This window comes from Leuresthes tenuis, unplaced genomic scaffold, assembly GCF_036924035.1.
Source record: "Leuresthes tenuis unplaced genomic scaffold, fLeuTen1.0.hap1 SCAF_12, whole genome shotgun sequence".
In the NCBI taxonomy this organism is placed as follows: domain Eukaryota; kingdom Metazoa; phylum Chordata; class Actinopteri; order Atheriniformes; family Atherinopsidae; genus Leuresthes; species Leuresthes tenuis.
In genome coordinates this window covers 15,669,633-15,684,900 of record NW_027325366.1, presented here as the reverse complement: position 1 = coordinate 15,684,900, position 15,268 = coordinate 15,669,633, and the positions used below count along the sequence as shown (strand labels likewise).

General features: G+C 42.5%; 1 protein-coding gene across 2 annotated transcripts in view; it reads left to right on the top strand.

The window, feature by feature from the left end:
• clybl (citrate lyase beta like) overlaps positions 1–14,993 on the top strand; it is a 59,613-nt gene extending 44,620 nt beyond the window's left edge. The window contains exons 3-8 of one of the 2 annotated variants that reach the window (XM_072396609.1): positions 2,360–2,548; positions 7,047–7,148; positions 8,365–8,458; positions 9,067–9,234; positions 12,324–12,448; positions 13,293–14,993. In XM_072396609.1, coding sequence (XP_072252710.1) covers positions 2,360–2,548; positions 7,047–7,148; positions 8,365–8,458; positions 9,067–9,234; positions 12,324–12,448; positions 13,293–13,388 — 774 coding nt within the window. In that variant the 3' untranslated portion in view covers positions 13,389–14,993. The remainder of the gene's footprint in view (positions 1–2,359; positions 2,549–7,046; positions 7,149–8,364; positions 8,459–9,066; positions 9,235–12,323; positions 12,449–13,292) is intronic. The other variant, XM_072396610.1, reaches the window with a different exon arrangement.
• The last annotated feature ends 275 nt before the right edge of the window (positions 14,994–15,268 follow it).

Genomic DNA, 15,268 nt, shown 5'->3' with positions numbered 1-15,268 from the left:
CGAATGGTGTGACTATCTCTCTTGTCTCATTCAGTGAGGCAAAAGGGAGACGTAGATGACACTCAGCAGTTCAGCCTGCTTATGACCCCTATTAAACCCAGAGCAAATCTTTGATATGTAGTTTGATACCGTATTTTATTGATATTGGAGGAGTGTTCACGATATCAAATGCAGTTCTGCATTCCAGGAGATCAGAGCATGCACTGTTTAGTCCTGTGACCCATGAGGGGTTCCCATAAGCTCACACAGAAATAAACCGAAGTTGACTTTGACTTTGGTGGAGTTTTTACAAGAGATTGTGATCTATGGGCTTTCCATGTTGTTTCTCTATGTATTCAGTATATGCTTTTGCATCGCTTTAATCTAACAAAAGTAAATGTAGCACCAAAGTTAAGTAGTTAAACGGATAACTTTTATTCTACCAAGTTGCCATCAAGTGGGGTGTGTCATCACACGGTATGATTTGCACCATCCATTAGTGTACATTTTACCTGCCCTCTTTGTCTTCGATCGGAATAGCATATCAGACAATCTTCCTGTTTGACTCGGAAATCTTCAGGTAGGTTGAAAGAATTCTTCAGATTTTTCTTTTTTGTGGCAAACTATTAGTTTAAGAGAAAGGCTACCAGTCTGAGCATCTCCAAAGACACACATGCACACATCCGCGCACACAAATCCAAAGGCTCCAGCTTCTGATGTGAGCTGACAACTCATAAGCCACCGTTTCCTCATGCTGCTTAACTCAGACCACATTTCTCCCACAGAGCCTCTCTGCTCTCTGGAGCCTGACTTCTCTCTCCCGGCTCTCTCTCCATTCCTGTTGCCCCAGCATCTGGTTTGAGTATAGCGGCATGTGCCACTGTGTTACTGACAGGCCCTGGGTGTCTAGGCTTCTTTTTGCTTTGTTTTTTTTTCCATCTTTCTCATCTCCCTTCCTAGTCAGCTCCCACAGTTCAGATGTCGAGGGAACAAAGTTGAGACTACTGCCTTTGTTTTGTTTTTTTCTCTTTTTACCAATAAAATAATTGCACGACAGTGGCATAAACGTAAACCTCGATAGAACTGGAAATACTCTTCACTCAACTTGGCTACATTAGCATAGGCGAAGAATTAATGTGTTGCTTTGTTCCCAATCACCAGTTCTGACCAACCTCACTCAGCAAATTGAGGAGGTGTGTTGACTTATGTTTCAGTATGAAACATTCGGATCTCAGAATCTGTGTTTTTGGGATTGTTACAACCTGTTTTTATTCTTAGGGCTCTAAATCTCATTTTAGACGAGTCTCACAGTCCTTGTAAATGGGTCGATGGCAGAGCTGAAGGAAGTCGGCCAAGATTGATATTCAGTCCCTGGTTTAATCCATCTGTTCTGTTCATTTGCTGTTTACGTCTGATTTAATTTTCTGTTTTGTTAGGTTCAGGTTTCGCAACTTGCGGGTTAGGTTTAGGAAACTCTGGCCGCTCGTCAGTTTTAGAAATCTATTTTGTTGTGTGCAGGAGATGATTGTGGTCAGCCTCACAACTAATCCACAACTTTATTAATCCTGTGTGTTGGATAACGATACACTTACTACAGTTCCAGAACTAAAAAAAAAAAAAAAACAAAGGCTCGACTTGCTGGATTCAGTTTCATATAGAATTACCATGAAGGCGTATTACATTTACTCTGTAAATGTGTAAAGAGACACATTTACTGCAATGTCTGTAAAATTGACATGAAACTTGGTGTTTACAAAGACTTGTTACGATCACATCTGACTTGACTTGATATTCACAGTGAGACGTTTTTTTTCCCCCTTGACATGGAATGTTTGTCGTACAATTAATCCAAAATGTAGATTCAATTGGAAAAATGCAAGTCAAGCTTTTTGGCATAATCATTTTAAATGAAGGTGAAAACGCCCTGTAGTGATACTGACTCCTGCTCATGGACTTGTTAACAAGGTTTAGAAGAAAGAAAAACCTTTTCACTGGAGTTTTTTTTATTATTATTATTATGTTATTTCTACCAAATGAATGAATAATCACTTTCGTCTAACATTACTTTCCTTCATAATGCCATGATTATTTTTATGCTCTTGCTCAGTGGCCAGCGTGATTTCTATCTGACTTTTAATGCATTCCTTTCCAGTTTCTCAGGTATATTTTGATAAATGCAATTCATCAGTCAGTGCATTATTCCGCATGTTGAAATACACAAACCACCCACATGACCTGACGGCAACCGTAATTGCTTTTGAAAATGAAAGTAACACCTTTGCGCAGTTAAAATGATTGAGTGTCTTTATTAAATTTTCCAACCTGTGATGTAAGTAAATATGATACTGGAAGAATCATATTATCCGTCTTTGTTTTGTAGACAGAAGCCAGGGAAACGATACCAAGGATGCTGATGGAACTGGACCTGGGCCGGACAGAGAAGTGTGTGAGGGTGAACTCGGTCTCCAGCGGCCTGGCTGAAGCTGACCTGCAGGTCGTTCTGCAGGGGAAGGTTCTGCCCCCTGCCATCATGTTGCCCAAAGTGGAGGACACTCAGGAGGTCCAATGGGTGAGCTGCAAAACATGATCCGCCTTTAAACCTCATTGGGCTCAAAATAGCAGCTTTTTATGTTTATTTATTTATTTTTTGATTCCCAGGATATTGTATGAACATAAAGCGAAAAAGTCAAATGGAGTTTCACAAACCCATGGACCGAGCAACTAGAGGGCTCATCAAAGCATTCATAACAAACTTTTTTTCCATTTCCCAGTCGAGCGAGGAACCGATCCGTGTGTCAGGACTGTCGAGGACGGCGAGCGTGTTTTTCTTGGCTGCTGCTCAAGCAGCGGATGACATTTCTTCAGATTAGCTTCAGAAGCCCGATAGCTTTCTGTAAGGTCACAATGGTCCCTTCTGCTCCTGGTGAACTCACCGCAGACTTGGATCACTCGGCCCGAACATGACGCCGTTATGGTCATTTACTCACTCGCTTTTAAATGTTCAAATTGACTTTATGTGTCCACACATTTGCTACATTTAAAAAGTTATCTTAACAGGCTCTAACAGATTAGACTGTACCTTGTTCTCGACTGTGGTCTTGGCTGAGATACAGCACACCTATCATAAACTTATTGATTTTGATGTGACAAACTTTTGCTCTCTTCCAAAGGTTAAAGAAAAAGTGCCCACTTGTCTATAATACTGTTCCCATTTTTTTTTCTTTATGTGAATGGCAATATTTCCTCGCCAACTAGACCTTTGCGTTAGTTAAGAGGTGTTTGTTTGGGAATGGCTATGCCTCTGGCTTTCTATAAAGTGGTGCTGTACGGATGTCAAGTCCCAAAAGGTCAGGAGACAGTGACATCATTAATGCAGACCTTTCTGATCAGCTCCATATGGTTCACTTGCCACAAGAAACCAGGCTGCCATCTCTTCTTCACTGCTTGCACTGTGTAATTCAAAGTTAATTTCATTTTCTGTGGAAAAATAACCCAGTAGGGTGAGCGGTTAGTATGTTTTTGCATGTTCTTTCTTTGCATATCCTCTAAATGCTTTAGTTGGATCAGGATTGAAATGAATGCCCCTAGTCTGGCTTTGTACATTTAGTCTTGATGTGTCGGTACACGCATGTGTGTGTGCACACAAATACACAAACATAAATTTATACACATCCATGGTTGTGGGACAGGCGCAGGAAGTTTTTAACTAGTGGTTTTAATTAGAACACGTCTATTTCCTGCTGGCCTTTCTTTCTTCCAAGTATAATTGCTGACAGGTGTTCACTTATTCTCCCACCAGCTTTTCACCCTTGGCTACTTTTCTTCACTTAAAAAAAAAAAGAAATCACTTTTGTTCAGCTTTTTTTTTTCTTTTTTTTCCAACCTTTCACCTTCATTGCCATCGTTATTATTATTATTAGTAGTAGTATTTGTAGTATTGGATGTGAAAATCTCAGCAAGCATGTCGAATGCTGTGACATGCAGTTAATTGGCTGCTTATGTTTTTACATCTTTGAATACTGAATGTTTTTTAGCCAAAAGCTGAACAAACAACTACGATGAAATGAAATGGAGTAAAATGAAAAAACACTCGATTGTTAGTCTGTGTAAGTAAACCTCTGATGTTGGTTCTCGTCTTCTTCGGAAGGTGGTCTGTAAGTGTGCCGTAATTCTTGTTTGATATTGGATTTATTTGTGTGCGTTCGCACCAGCAGGTGCATACGTGCTCCTGATGCAAAGTCAAATTGATCGCTCTGCACGCCCATCTAATCTCACTTTGTCCCTCACAACTTTTTTCATCCCAGCTTTGCCCAGACTTTTCTGTGTATTAACGTGTGTCGGTTGTTAGCATGTGTCTGATTCTCCCCACTCTTGTTAGGCTTGGCAGTAAATCCCTCACTTGTTTATTTTTCTCCCTTTTTTTATTGATATTGGCACAGGAACCTCCGGACTGATTTGTCGCTAAAAGATGGACTTGCTTGTTTCTCTTTGTGCGGAAATCTTTTGCCCCGTCTTTCTGCTCTCCTCCAGCCCTTGTGTGACTGACAGGCCTTATTGGGCTATAACAGGCGTAACTCCCTCCTTTGTTTGAGGACAATTCTCACACAGATTCGGAGCCGTGTGCATTCTTTGCCCAGCACACTATTTGGTGTGCACTGGGACCAAAAGAATCGCACCCTGTCCCGCTCCTCCTCCTCTACTCCTCCTCCTGTCCCCTCCCCTCATCCCTTTCTCTCCTTCCCCTCTGTGAAATGAACACTTCAGCAGGCCGGAAACATTTAATCTGGCCCCCTTTTGAAGAAAATTAATTGAAACTTGTCTCACTATAGCCTCCTTTCTCTAGCTCCATCTCTCCCTCCTTCTCTTTTCATGATTGGGAGGTGAAATTGTCAGAGGGCTTGTTTGTTGTGTGGCTTTGAATGGCAAGAAGAGGTGTTGTTTCTTCTTTTACGTTCCTTTTTATTTTTTCTCTATTCAGTGGTAAATAATACCTTAGAGTGAGCTAGGTTTGATAGCCATTGACAGCTAATAGTTGCTGTGTTTGTCAGGGTAACAACAAACAGGCACTAAAGTACCTCTTATGCAGTGTAAGTCAGACCCTCAAAGTGTATAATAGCTGAAGAGTAGAGTGCCACAAAAGGACAGAAACATGTAATCAGAGAGGCTTTTTTGGCCAGAGGTGCTGCATGTCACTTGTTTTCCTTTGGTAGAATCTAAACAGCTCACTCGGCTCACCGCAGCCTTGTTAAGGTTTGCATGGCATGGCGTATTGCTGGTAATCTCTGTGTGTGATATCTGTTCGGTTTCCCCACAACAGGCCATATCTATCTAGTTTTCTCTGTCACAGAAATAGGTTTATCTACACCCTCTTTTCACACTCCCTCTCGGACCCCCCTCCACCCCTTCCTGTGTCGGAGAAGGAGGGGGCATATTATGCTAAGCCCCCAGCGTTAGTTTTTATGTTGCCATAGCAGCCTTGCTCCCACAGGGTTGTGACCTCAGATGATTACAGTACAAAGCCTATTGGGTCTTGAAAACCTCTTTGAAGATGAAAAGTCTTTGATGGTTTGTATTTATGCAAATCTCTCAGATATGATTTATCCAACTGAGGTTGAATGGAGAGATGATTAAAATTGCCCCTATTTTTGAAATCCTTCAATGGAGGCCCACTCTTTCAGTTTTGGGGAACAAGAGTGATAAGTGTGAGTACAGGGGTTATTTTGCTCTTCATTTGGAAAAATAGTCGCCTTGTACCTGAGGTTATTTATAACAGTCTCTTTCCCTGGTGTGTCAAAGAGGGAGCAGGAAGGGGTGAGGGGGTGAGGGGGGGGGGACATGGAAGTAGACATTACTACTCTGAGCTTTTTCATTCTCTTCTTTTTCTTTTTTTTTTTTTTGCTTTTTGTCTGGCTTTGAAAAGAAATATCTGACGGAGGGGGCTTTTGTGTGTTTCCAGATGATAGATTTAGGAATTTGGGCTACCCCACTGGCAGTCCAGGGCTAGCTGTGAACTGGTCTGTTGGAAAAAATTGGAATGCTTTGGTGTTCAAAGAATTAAACTTGGTTTTAAAGCCCTACTTAGGTGAGCTTGCATATTAGCAGGAGTCGTGCAGGATAAAGGCTTCAGCAAAGTGTCACATCACACTCTGGTTGTTGCTTCAGACTCCCTGTTCCCCTGCCATGGAGGAGGGACTCAAAATGGAATAAAGTGGCAGTAAAACACACTCAAAGACATCCCAAATCTTGTGTCTTCTCCCCCTCTTCTCTGTTTTGTTTCTTCCTCGCTTTTCTGCGCACATGCATGTGCTGCGTCGTGCATGTGTGCATTTACATGTGTGCGTACTCTCTCGGGGGAGCACAAAATGCAGTTGAGCAGAGCCTCTGAAAGAAGGCAGAGCAGAAGACTTCAGACGAAGAGGGGAACCCCGGTGATCATGTAAAATATTTCATTTCACTTGCTTTTGTTGCCGCTCCTCTGTGCTTCCTCTCTGCACTATTTGATCCCTCAGAGATGTGTATCTGAATAAGAACTGAAACGCGACGAGTGCAGGTGATAAAGGTGTCAAGATTTGGATCAAAAGTGAGCTTTTGCAGGTTTAGACTTTTTGTTCTTGCCTGCCTTACCCCACTGTGGATTTTGGAAAAAAGACAACAACTTCAATTTGCTTCCGATTGTTGCATCTAAATATTTCTTTCCGTTTTAGAATTTCCAGCAGCTCAGCTTTTCTTTATTCGGCGTTAACTGCGAATACGTCCGCAAAAGTCCACCGAGGTGTCATTTTACACAGGAAGTTGAATGGAAAAACATTCCAGCATAACATAATGTTTCCTTGAAAAATATTTGCCATATCAACATCATTATGACATGGTTTCAACTCCATATATAGCTTAAAACTTGTAAGTATCACAGCATATTACTTGCATCAACAAAGCTCAAACGTCAAATTAATGCAACTGTGTATCCGAGGTGGTGACGGCAAATTAATTTGTTGTGTTTGCTGGGAGTTTCATTGCTTCCTCGTCGCAGAATAAGTGGGTTTCGTCTCAGATGGTCCCTGTGTGCTTAGTTTGTTGACAGGTTTCAGCACAACTTGAAAGGACGGGCGCTGACAGAACCCATTCGCCTGGTCACCTTTGTGGAAACCGCTGTGGGCCTGCTCAATTTTAAGGTAAATTGCAAAGAACGCACCCCCCCCCCCAGCCTCAAAAAAAAAAAAAAAATGCATGCGTAAGTCATTTTTTCTGTTTGCCCATTGTTCACCTAAGATTAAAGACTGCACCATGAACAGAGAGCTCCACATGTCCAAAATAAAAAGGATTCACAGCTTTCTGACTCTCCAAATAAGCCTTTTGAGTTTTTTTTGTTTTGTTTTGTTTTTTTGGTTGTTTTTCTTTTCTCTCTGTCCCTCTTCAGACATGCTGACATTATTTAATTAGTCCTGTTTTAATATCATCATAGTGGAGAAGTTCTTGATGATATTTCTGCCCACATCAAAGTGGTTTCTGTCGCAGTACGGCATGACCTTCAGCTGCATGGGGAAAAGGGAACGGTTTTGGGCATTTGGGGAGAAACCAGCTGGCAGCACTTCTTTTGGTCTGTCTTTCAGTCTCCCTCTCAAATTCTGCGACAGTGTTTGTGGTTATGGAGTGTGTGCATGTGTGTTTCGATGGCAGGGGGTGCCTCGGTGTGCTTTCTTGAGCACACCCTGTATTTTTGCCCAGACTGAACCCCAGGTTACAAGCACGGAAGACAAAAAAGAACTTGCTGTGGCACAGCTAGTGGTGATATTAATTTGGAGGTCAACAAAAGCATGAAACACATTCTTATTGTTTCACACTCTGCCAGAGACAATCAAGAGTTTCCTTTTTTTTTTTTCCTCTCTCGATAATTGCGGGTGCCAGTTTTATTCTTTTTTCTTTTTTTTTCTTGGTTAATCCTTTCCTTTCCTTTTAATAAACAAGGCAATTTGTACATTTATTTTAATTGCTTTTATGTAACATATCCACACGTTTTTAGCCAAATCTTCTTGTCATTTAATTGAACAAAACTACACAGCCTAAACAAATCTGTACTTGGACCCAAAGAAACTGTAAAAGCAGCCTGCCAAAAATAAGATTTCGTCTGTGACGTACAAAAAAAACAATGTTGAAATCAGAAAATGTGTTGTTGAATCGGTAAACACGGCAAATAGAAGGTGATTCACAGTATAACTGAAGTTTACAGCTTCACCCTTTGCTTCTGTGACACGATTCAAACAGCATTGAGGTTAAATACTCAACCTTTCCTCAGCCTCTTTGTGTTTTTGCGGCCTAGCGATAGGAAAGTGTTTGCATCTGTTTCACTTTTGTCAGCCCGCAGCATGCTGACACATACGTTCTCTGTAGGCCGTGTGTGAGGAAATCCGTCAGCTTGCTCCCAAGGCTGGTCTTCACCACGATGGCGTGGTGTTTGGCTCCGATGACTTCTGCGCCAGCATAGGTAGCGATCCTACATCTCCCTTTTTTTTTTTAAATTTATATTTTAAAGACCACAAATTGGATGTTCTCTCCTTATGGATTTGTGGCAAAGAGTACTGATAATGAGAAATACTCAAGTTGTATCTCAGAAATATCTCATAAATCAGTTACTTTTTGCTTATTTTGAACAAATGATTAAATGACTGTGGGAAATGTGCTTTGATACAATGTTTTTATTTAAGAGGTCATTTGTGCTCGTGTTGTTATGAAGTTCCTTGATTCAAAAATGCATAAATAAATAAATTAGATAAATAAGTGAATGAAACGTTCTTATTTGGAATGCAAAGTTGCCTGTATCAGGACACCTCAGTAGGTTTAATCCTGCTTTTGACCACTATTGACCACCAACACGAAGAACAGAGGTGAAGCTGGGAAAATATGTCCTGTCATGTTTATTTAGATGTGCAGCCACTTGGAAACAAGCGTATTTGAATGCCAGAGCTTGCTATTTGCTTTCTTTTTATAATATAAGTATGAGGACATATCTCTACTTAAACACACTCTATATGCTGTTCATCTCACCATTCTACCTTGTCCAAATTCATTTCCTTGGATGTTGGCCTTCTCAAGGTGCCACACGGACTAAGGATGCCAGGGAGCTCCTTTACGCAAGGCAAAAGGTGGTGGTGACCACCAAAGCTTTCGGGCTGCAGGCCATCGACCTGGTTTACATCGATTACAAAGATGTGGAGGGACTGAGGCAACAGGCCAGAGAAGGTGCTCTCATGGGCTTCACAGGTAACATTTCCGACTCTGCCTCTGACTCTAGGCTTTTTAATTGTCCCTCCAGATTGCTTTACATTTTTTTTGTTCTGAAATTGCGTGCTTTTCATTTCTTTTTCACCTTGCGGCGCAGTAACGCACGTCTCTCGGCCTCGGGCAGCAATCAACATTCACGGCATCCAGCAGTTCCGTTTTCTCTCCTCCTTGTGAAAATTAACCATTTTATTTTTCATTGTTTGATTTGAAAAATCTGTGGAGGCTGCACACCATCTCCAGACCTTTAATTTGCATATTTGTATGATGTTTTGGAATAAAAATCTCATAGAAATATTCTAGAAATACCTAATCTGCTGTACCATATGCTTCTGTGTCTGCACGTGCACAGTCTCATATGTAAATGTGTTATTAGGAAAGTGTAGAAGCAGTTACTTTGTCTTTTTTCTTCCTTTAACAGACCTTGGAAGGCATTCTACCTTGGTTTCTAAACATATGTCAGCTTTGATACTGTTATTCCTTGAGGATTATTGTGTTTTTTGGGATGTGATGCACTTCGATCACATCAGAGTGAAGGTTCTCGCTGTCTCATACTGAAACCCATCCAGGTAACCTTGTTTCCACCTCTGCTCTCTGGTGTTGCAGGTTCACTTGTGTCTTGTGTAGGTTCTTGTCAGTTTATGCTGCAATTTTCCATTTTTTCCTCTCTCAGATTTGCCCCTGCAGATGGTATTATTCCTTTTAGCACAAGGTTTCCTTGGATTAATGCACGTAAAGATTTAATATCCTATTTCTAATTGTTTGTAATTGTTAGAGTCTAAATGATTTGCGGCTTATGTCGTGTGGCAAGCGGGGTAAAAGGTGTAAAAGCCAAGCAGAAACAGCTGGTTGATGAAATAAATGGTTAGATTTGATATGGAACAGAACCATGCAAAGTACTGGATTAGTGGCTTACAAGCCATGGGCACTCTGTATAATCTTGGTTAGTAGCTATTACTGGCCCGAGTGTGCTTAAGCAATAATACGGTGCAGCCAAAAGCCTCTACCTGTGCAGTAATTGACCTTGGCACTGCCTAAGCTGAGTGCAGCACCCATTAGAAACGAGCATTGGAACACACCAGTGAAACACAAGCACCCAGTGTCTGCTTTAGTTGTGTGGCAACACTGTCCACCTTAGTAGATTACAAATACAGCATGTTTGGGTGGATTGTTGTTAATTGGATGATTTAACCGTGGCATTATTAGCTTATGGGCTCCATGTTTGATATGCTACGAGTTACGTGCTGCCTCCAAGATTCAATGGTCTCAGTGAAAATGTTCCCGAAATAGAAAACGGTTCCTCAAAAAATTTTCTGCTCTTAGGGACCACATTTCACCCCATCCCCAGGACACTGCCCATCATTCGCCTGAGAGCTCTTTGCTAAATAGCAATCCTCCAATGAGATGCCAGCACCACATGGCAGCACAGGATTGGCTGGAGGGTGGGAATGATGTATTTTAGGATGAACCAATGGGTTGTAACTGAGGGCACCTGAGTCACCCAGTCTGCCCCTTCACTCTGTCTTTCTTCTGTTGTCCTAAACAACCACACACACACACGCGCGCGCACACACACACACACACACACACACACAGACAGAGACCTTCTTACAGTACATTTAAGCCTGCCAGTTTCAGTGTGGAAACAAGCTTCTGTCGTCTGACAAGAAGTAAAACAGGTGGCAAAGGAGGGAAAACACACTCCTTCTGCCTCAGTCCCCCACAGAATGCAACACGAGCTTAGACCTACTGTATGCACCCAGCGGGATCATACACATTTTATTTTTCCTATGTAAACACTGAAACATACTGAAATACTGTATGCCAACACACTCAGGACTGCTCACATAGAAAAACACACTTTACAACACATCATTTATAGCCTCGGGAGCCCGAGGGCTGTTTGTCCATCACCGTTTCACTCAAACAACCACTCACGACACACATGGTCGGCGCTTCCCAAAAACACACAAAACGGCTTTTCTGCGGAAACGTACGTCTTGTTTTAAATAGTAGCTAAAAAGTAATGTTTGCTGGTGAGTAATTTTCCAAGCTTTTAACCTCGGTGTTTTGATTGTGTCACTGCTGTGTGTTTTCTGAGGTTAACTAGGGTGAGCAGAGCTGGATGAAGGGAGTGGATTTCTCCTCCCCTTTTTCCTCTCCCCTCCTTACTTCTCCTCCTTTCTTCTGAGCTAATTTTTTTTTTTTTCCCCCTCCGCTCGTGCAGCCCGCCCGCTTGGCCACCTTGAAGGATTTGTTGTCGGCGACAGAGCTAAGCCCTAAAGTGTCGAGTTCCTGCTGGCTGCCACTGAGCCGCCGTTCTCAACAGACGTTTCATAACCTTAACTTATCACTACAAGTTTGATCTGCAAATGTACACGGGATTATGTCTGTGGCGTTCACCCACATTTAACAGAGAGGGGGTGGTGGGGGGAAGGATTGTGGCGGACAGTCTTTACGCCTTGTTAGGCTTCCATTTCAGCAGTTTGGTGTCCGAATTCCGCAAAGATATCCTCCATTAGCCAAGAATATTGGGTAAATTTGCATGAAAGCGTGACGGTTTTAAGGTTTGGAAGTGTAATACTTCATGTGCAGTTACACTGTATTGTTCGCTGTAATTTTCCTATCAGTTTTCAATGGTTTACTTAACTGTTCGTCTGTTTTGGTCCTGTCAAGCTATAATATGACGAAATCTGAATGCGTTCTGTGAAGTTTCGACTTAGCAGCAGGGCTGCAAGTAGATAGGAGACACTTTATGTCTGCCAAGATGCACGACATTCTTTGGTCCTGTGCTACTCCTCTGTCTCACCTCAGCATCAAAGGTCATACTGACAGATACACAACTCATTCTTATATATTTCCCTTTTCTTTTCTCTCGTTGCCGCTCTGCGTTGCTTTTCTCCTGCAGTCGCTACCCCCTTCTCTTTCGTAGTCACTTCTGTTCTGTTGTTTGTGCCCGAAATGTTCATAAAAATAGTTATATTGTCTTCTGTTTTTATGTATTTTAAGGCCCAGAAAGCCTGCTGTTATAAATGGCACTGTTCATTGTTCTCGTGTGTGTTTGTGTGTAGGTAAGCAGGTTATCCACCCAGGACAAATCCAGGTTGTGCAGGAAGAGTTCTCCCCGAGTCAGGAGAGGGTCCAGTGGGCTAAAGAGCTCATCGCTGCTTTTGACCAACATCAGAAGGAGGGAAAGGTGAAGTTAGCATCCTTACGTCAAATTTGCATTTCGCACAATTACAGAATTTGGGCTAAATTGAGAAAAAAAAAATGTAATTATAGTGTTTTGGCCTAAAATTGCAAGTCATTTGTCCATTACAGAGACCGTTAAATGCACAAAGAACCCAGTGTCATTGCGATTCTTAAGCAGAAAACAGCCACTATAGATGGGGTGGTTGTTTTTTTTTTGTGTGTTGTTTTTTTACACGCATGTCTCCAGCTCGATGAAATATCTGAGCTGCCCGTGCGCTGCGATGGCACGGGTGTTTCTCTGCTTTGACACCGATCCTTTGTATGTCCCCCTCGCACACCTCCGTAGCTCTGAGGAATACATACTGTACACCCCTGGGTGACTCTCAGAGACAGCTGAGGAGAGTGAGGGGGAGTTGGGCCAATTAAGTGTACAATATTATTGTTCCTAATTTAGTGCATGGTTGGATCCTGTGTGTTGAGCTCTGTGGGCTATCTGCTGAGGTAATACACAATCTGCCCACACCTCTCTCCCTGCGAGGGCTGCTCCTACTAAGCATCGCCTGAGGGACTCATATCTTACCCATCCCATCACTGTGGAGTGCGTGTTTATGTGTGCGTCTCTCCCTGTGTGTGTAATGGCTTGAACGGTGAGAGGGATTTACTCCTTTTGTCTTTCAAAGTGACTGATGCTTGCTTTTCATAATTCCAACCCTCAAATATTTACAGTAGAGATATGCAGATTTTTTTTTTTGTTTGCACTGTTTTCGAGCAGCGTTTTGTCGTGCATTTCTGGACTAATGGGTCTTCTTTTTTTTTTCTGCTCTCTCCTGTGTCGCAAACCTCTTCAGGGTGCGTTCACCTTCCGCGGCAGCATGATCGACATGCCCTCGCTGAAGCAGGCTCAGAACATCATAGCACTCTCTGCCACAGTGCCACAGAAATAAGGCAACGTGTGAGAACAAATGGGAGGGACCACACGACTAAACCCTGACGGGAGAGGTCGACGGAAGCCGGGAAATGTCGCAGGTCTTTTGACAAAATTAGCACTTGAGAAACTTTTCAAGCGGAGCCCATTGCAAGAGTTTAATTTTTCTTATTTCTGTTTTTAATTCTGACTTGAATGTTTTGGTTAAATTCACTTGATTTGCGTGGCTGTGTCAGCAAGGTTCCATCTGTGCTGTATGTCCAGATATTTTACACCGTGCAAACCCACAGAAAGTGTGAATGGAATTTGGCCTCATGAGACCAGCCCCGTGAGCCTTTCTGGCACGGCCTGCAGAGTGCGCACCATCATGCTGTCTCCAGTGTGTGCGTCCATACGTTCCGTTTCTCCTGGTTCGTGATGAATGCTCCCTCTTCTCCACAGTCCAGGCAGTGGGGCGAAAGGGTAAACAAACACACCAAAGTCACTGTTGTGGGTCTATTCATTGGGTCCCAGCCAGACTTCAGCCCCCTGCCCACAACCCGACTCACAAACTTCCAAGTCTCGCTTGCGTAAAAATGAAACTAAATAGAAGGAAGTGTGCAATCTCACAATTTATCTTCCTTTGTGTCATTTCCTACACGAAGACATGCTGCCATCTCTGTGAGCCTGCAGTCGAACGTGTGCTGAAGGAGACGACGTGTGGCATCACGCACACCAAAGGAGTGGCTGATCTCTCACAAGATTAAGGTGACCTGCTTTGATAGCAGCATCTTCCAAAACGATTTAATCTAATCAACAGTGGAACACAAAAATGAGCTTCTTAATGAGTTAAGTAAAGAAGTCTTGTCACAAATGAAAGTACAATGGGGCTTTGTGGAGCGCTTGTCCACATCTGACTTGCAGAGAATGTGAAGCGGGCGTGATGTTAGAAGGAGACAGATTAGTGGCCATGTTGCTCCAGCAGACCAGGACTGAGGCTTTGTCTCTCTAACTGTGGATGGGAGGATAATTGGGGGGGTGTTGAATGGTTAATAGTGCCATTGGTGACCATGGTAATGAAAGGCGCCATACCTCCTCTACCCCACCTCATCCACTCGTCTCTCTCTGTGCCGCTCTCTTACTGTATGATCTATTGTGTCTGGGGCAGAGCTGGTGTCTGTGCCAGGCCAGGCCAGACAAAAAAGATCGAAACCACTCCTGCATCCAGCCAAGAACCCCAACAGTAAGCTGTCTCTTTGGCATTTGGCCACGTATCCCTCTCACCCTTCGCTCACTTTTTTTCTGCCATTAATACACGGTCAGCCTGTTGGCTTTCCCCGTTCAATAAAATACTCTGAGTTTGGGGGGCCAAAGCATTATTATTAAGCGACTTCCATGAAACGGATACAAAAAAAATATAATCCGGTTGAAGCAATTTTGTGAGACTTTGCGTTTAATGTTGGACAAGCAATGTCATAAACTCAAATACAAGTTTAAGGGATGGGTAGCTTTAACTTGGAGTAATTTTCTGATTATGAGTGTTCTGTAGAGTTGTCTTAACTTGTAAGATGTCATCCTTAAATTACTTTGCTGTGACTTTTAAAACTTGCAACTGATGTTCATTTTTATTTTTTATTGTTGGGCAGGGGGGGGGATGAAATAAAAACATTTAAAACTAAGTGAAAAACCATGACGTTTTACTTTGGGTCGTCACACTATCCCCGCACGGTTAGATTCAATGGTACCAACATCAAGTATACATTAGGAATAAGGCGAGGAGCCATGTGCTTGAATGGGTATTGTCATTTGAATTGAAACGTTAGTTGCCATCATAAAACAGCTCTGACAGTCCCTATTCAGAGTAATGCAGAACTGCATAAAAGACTGCAGAAGGTCTTTCTCTGCCAGCTTCACGTGGCT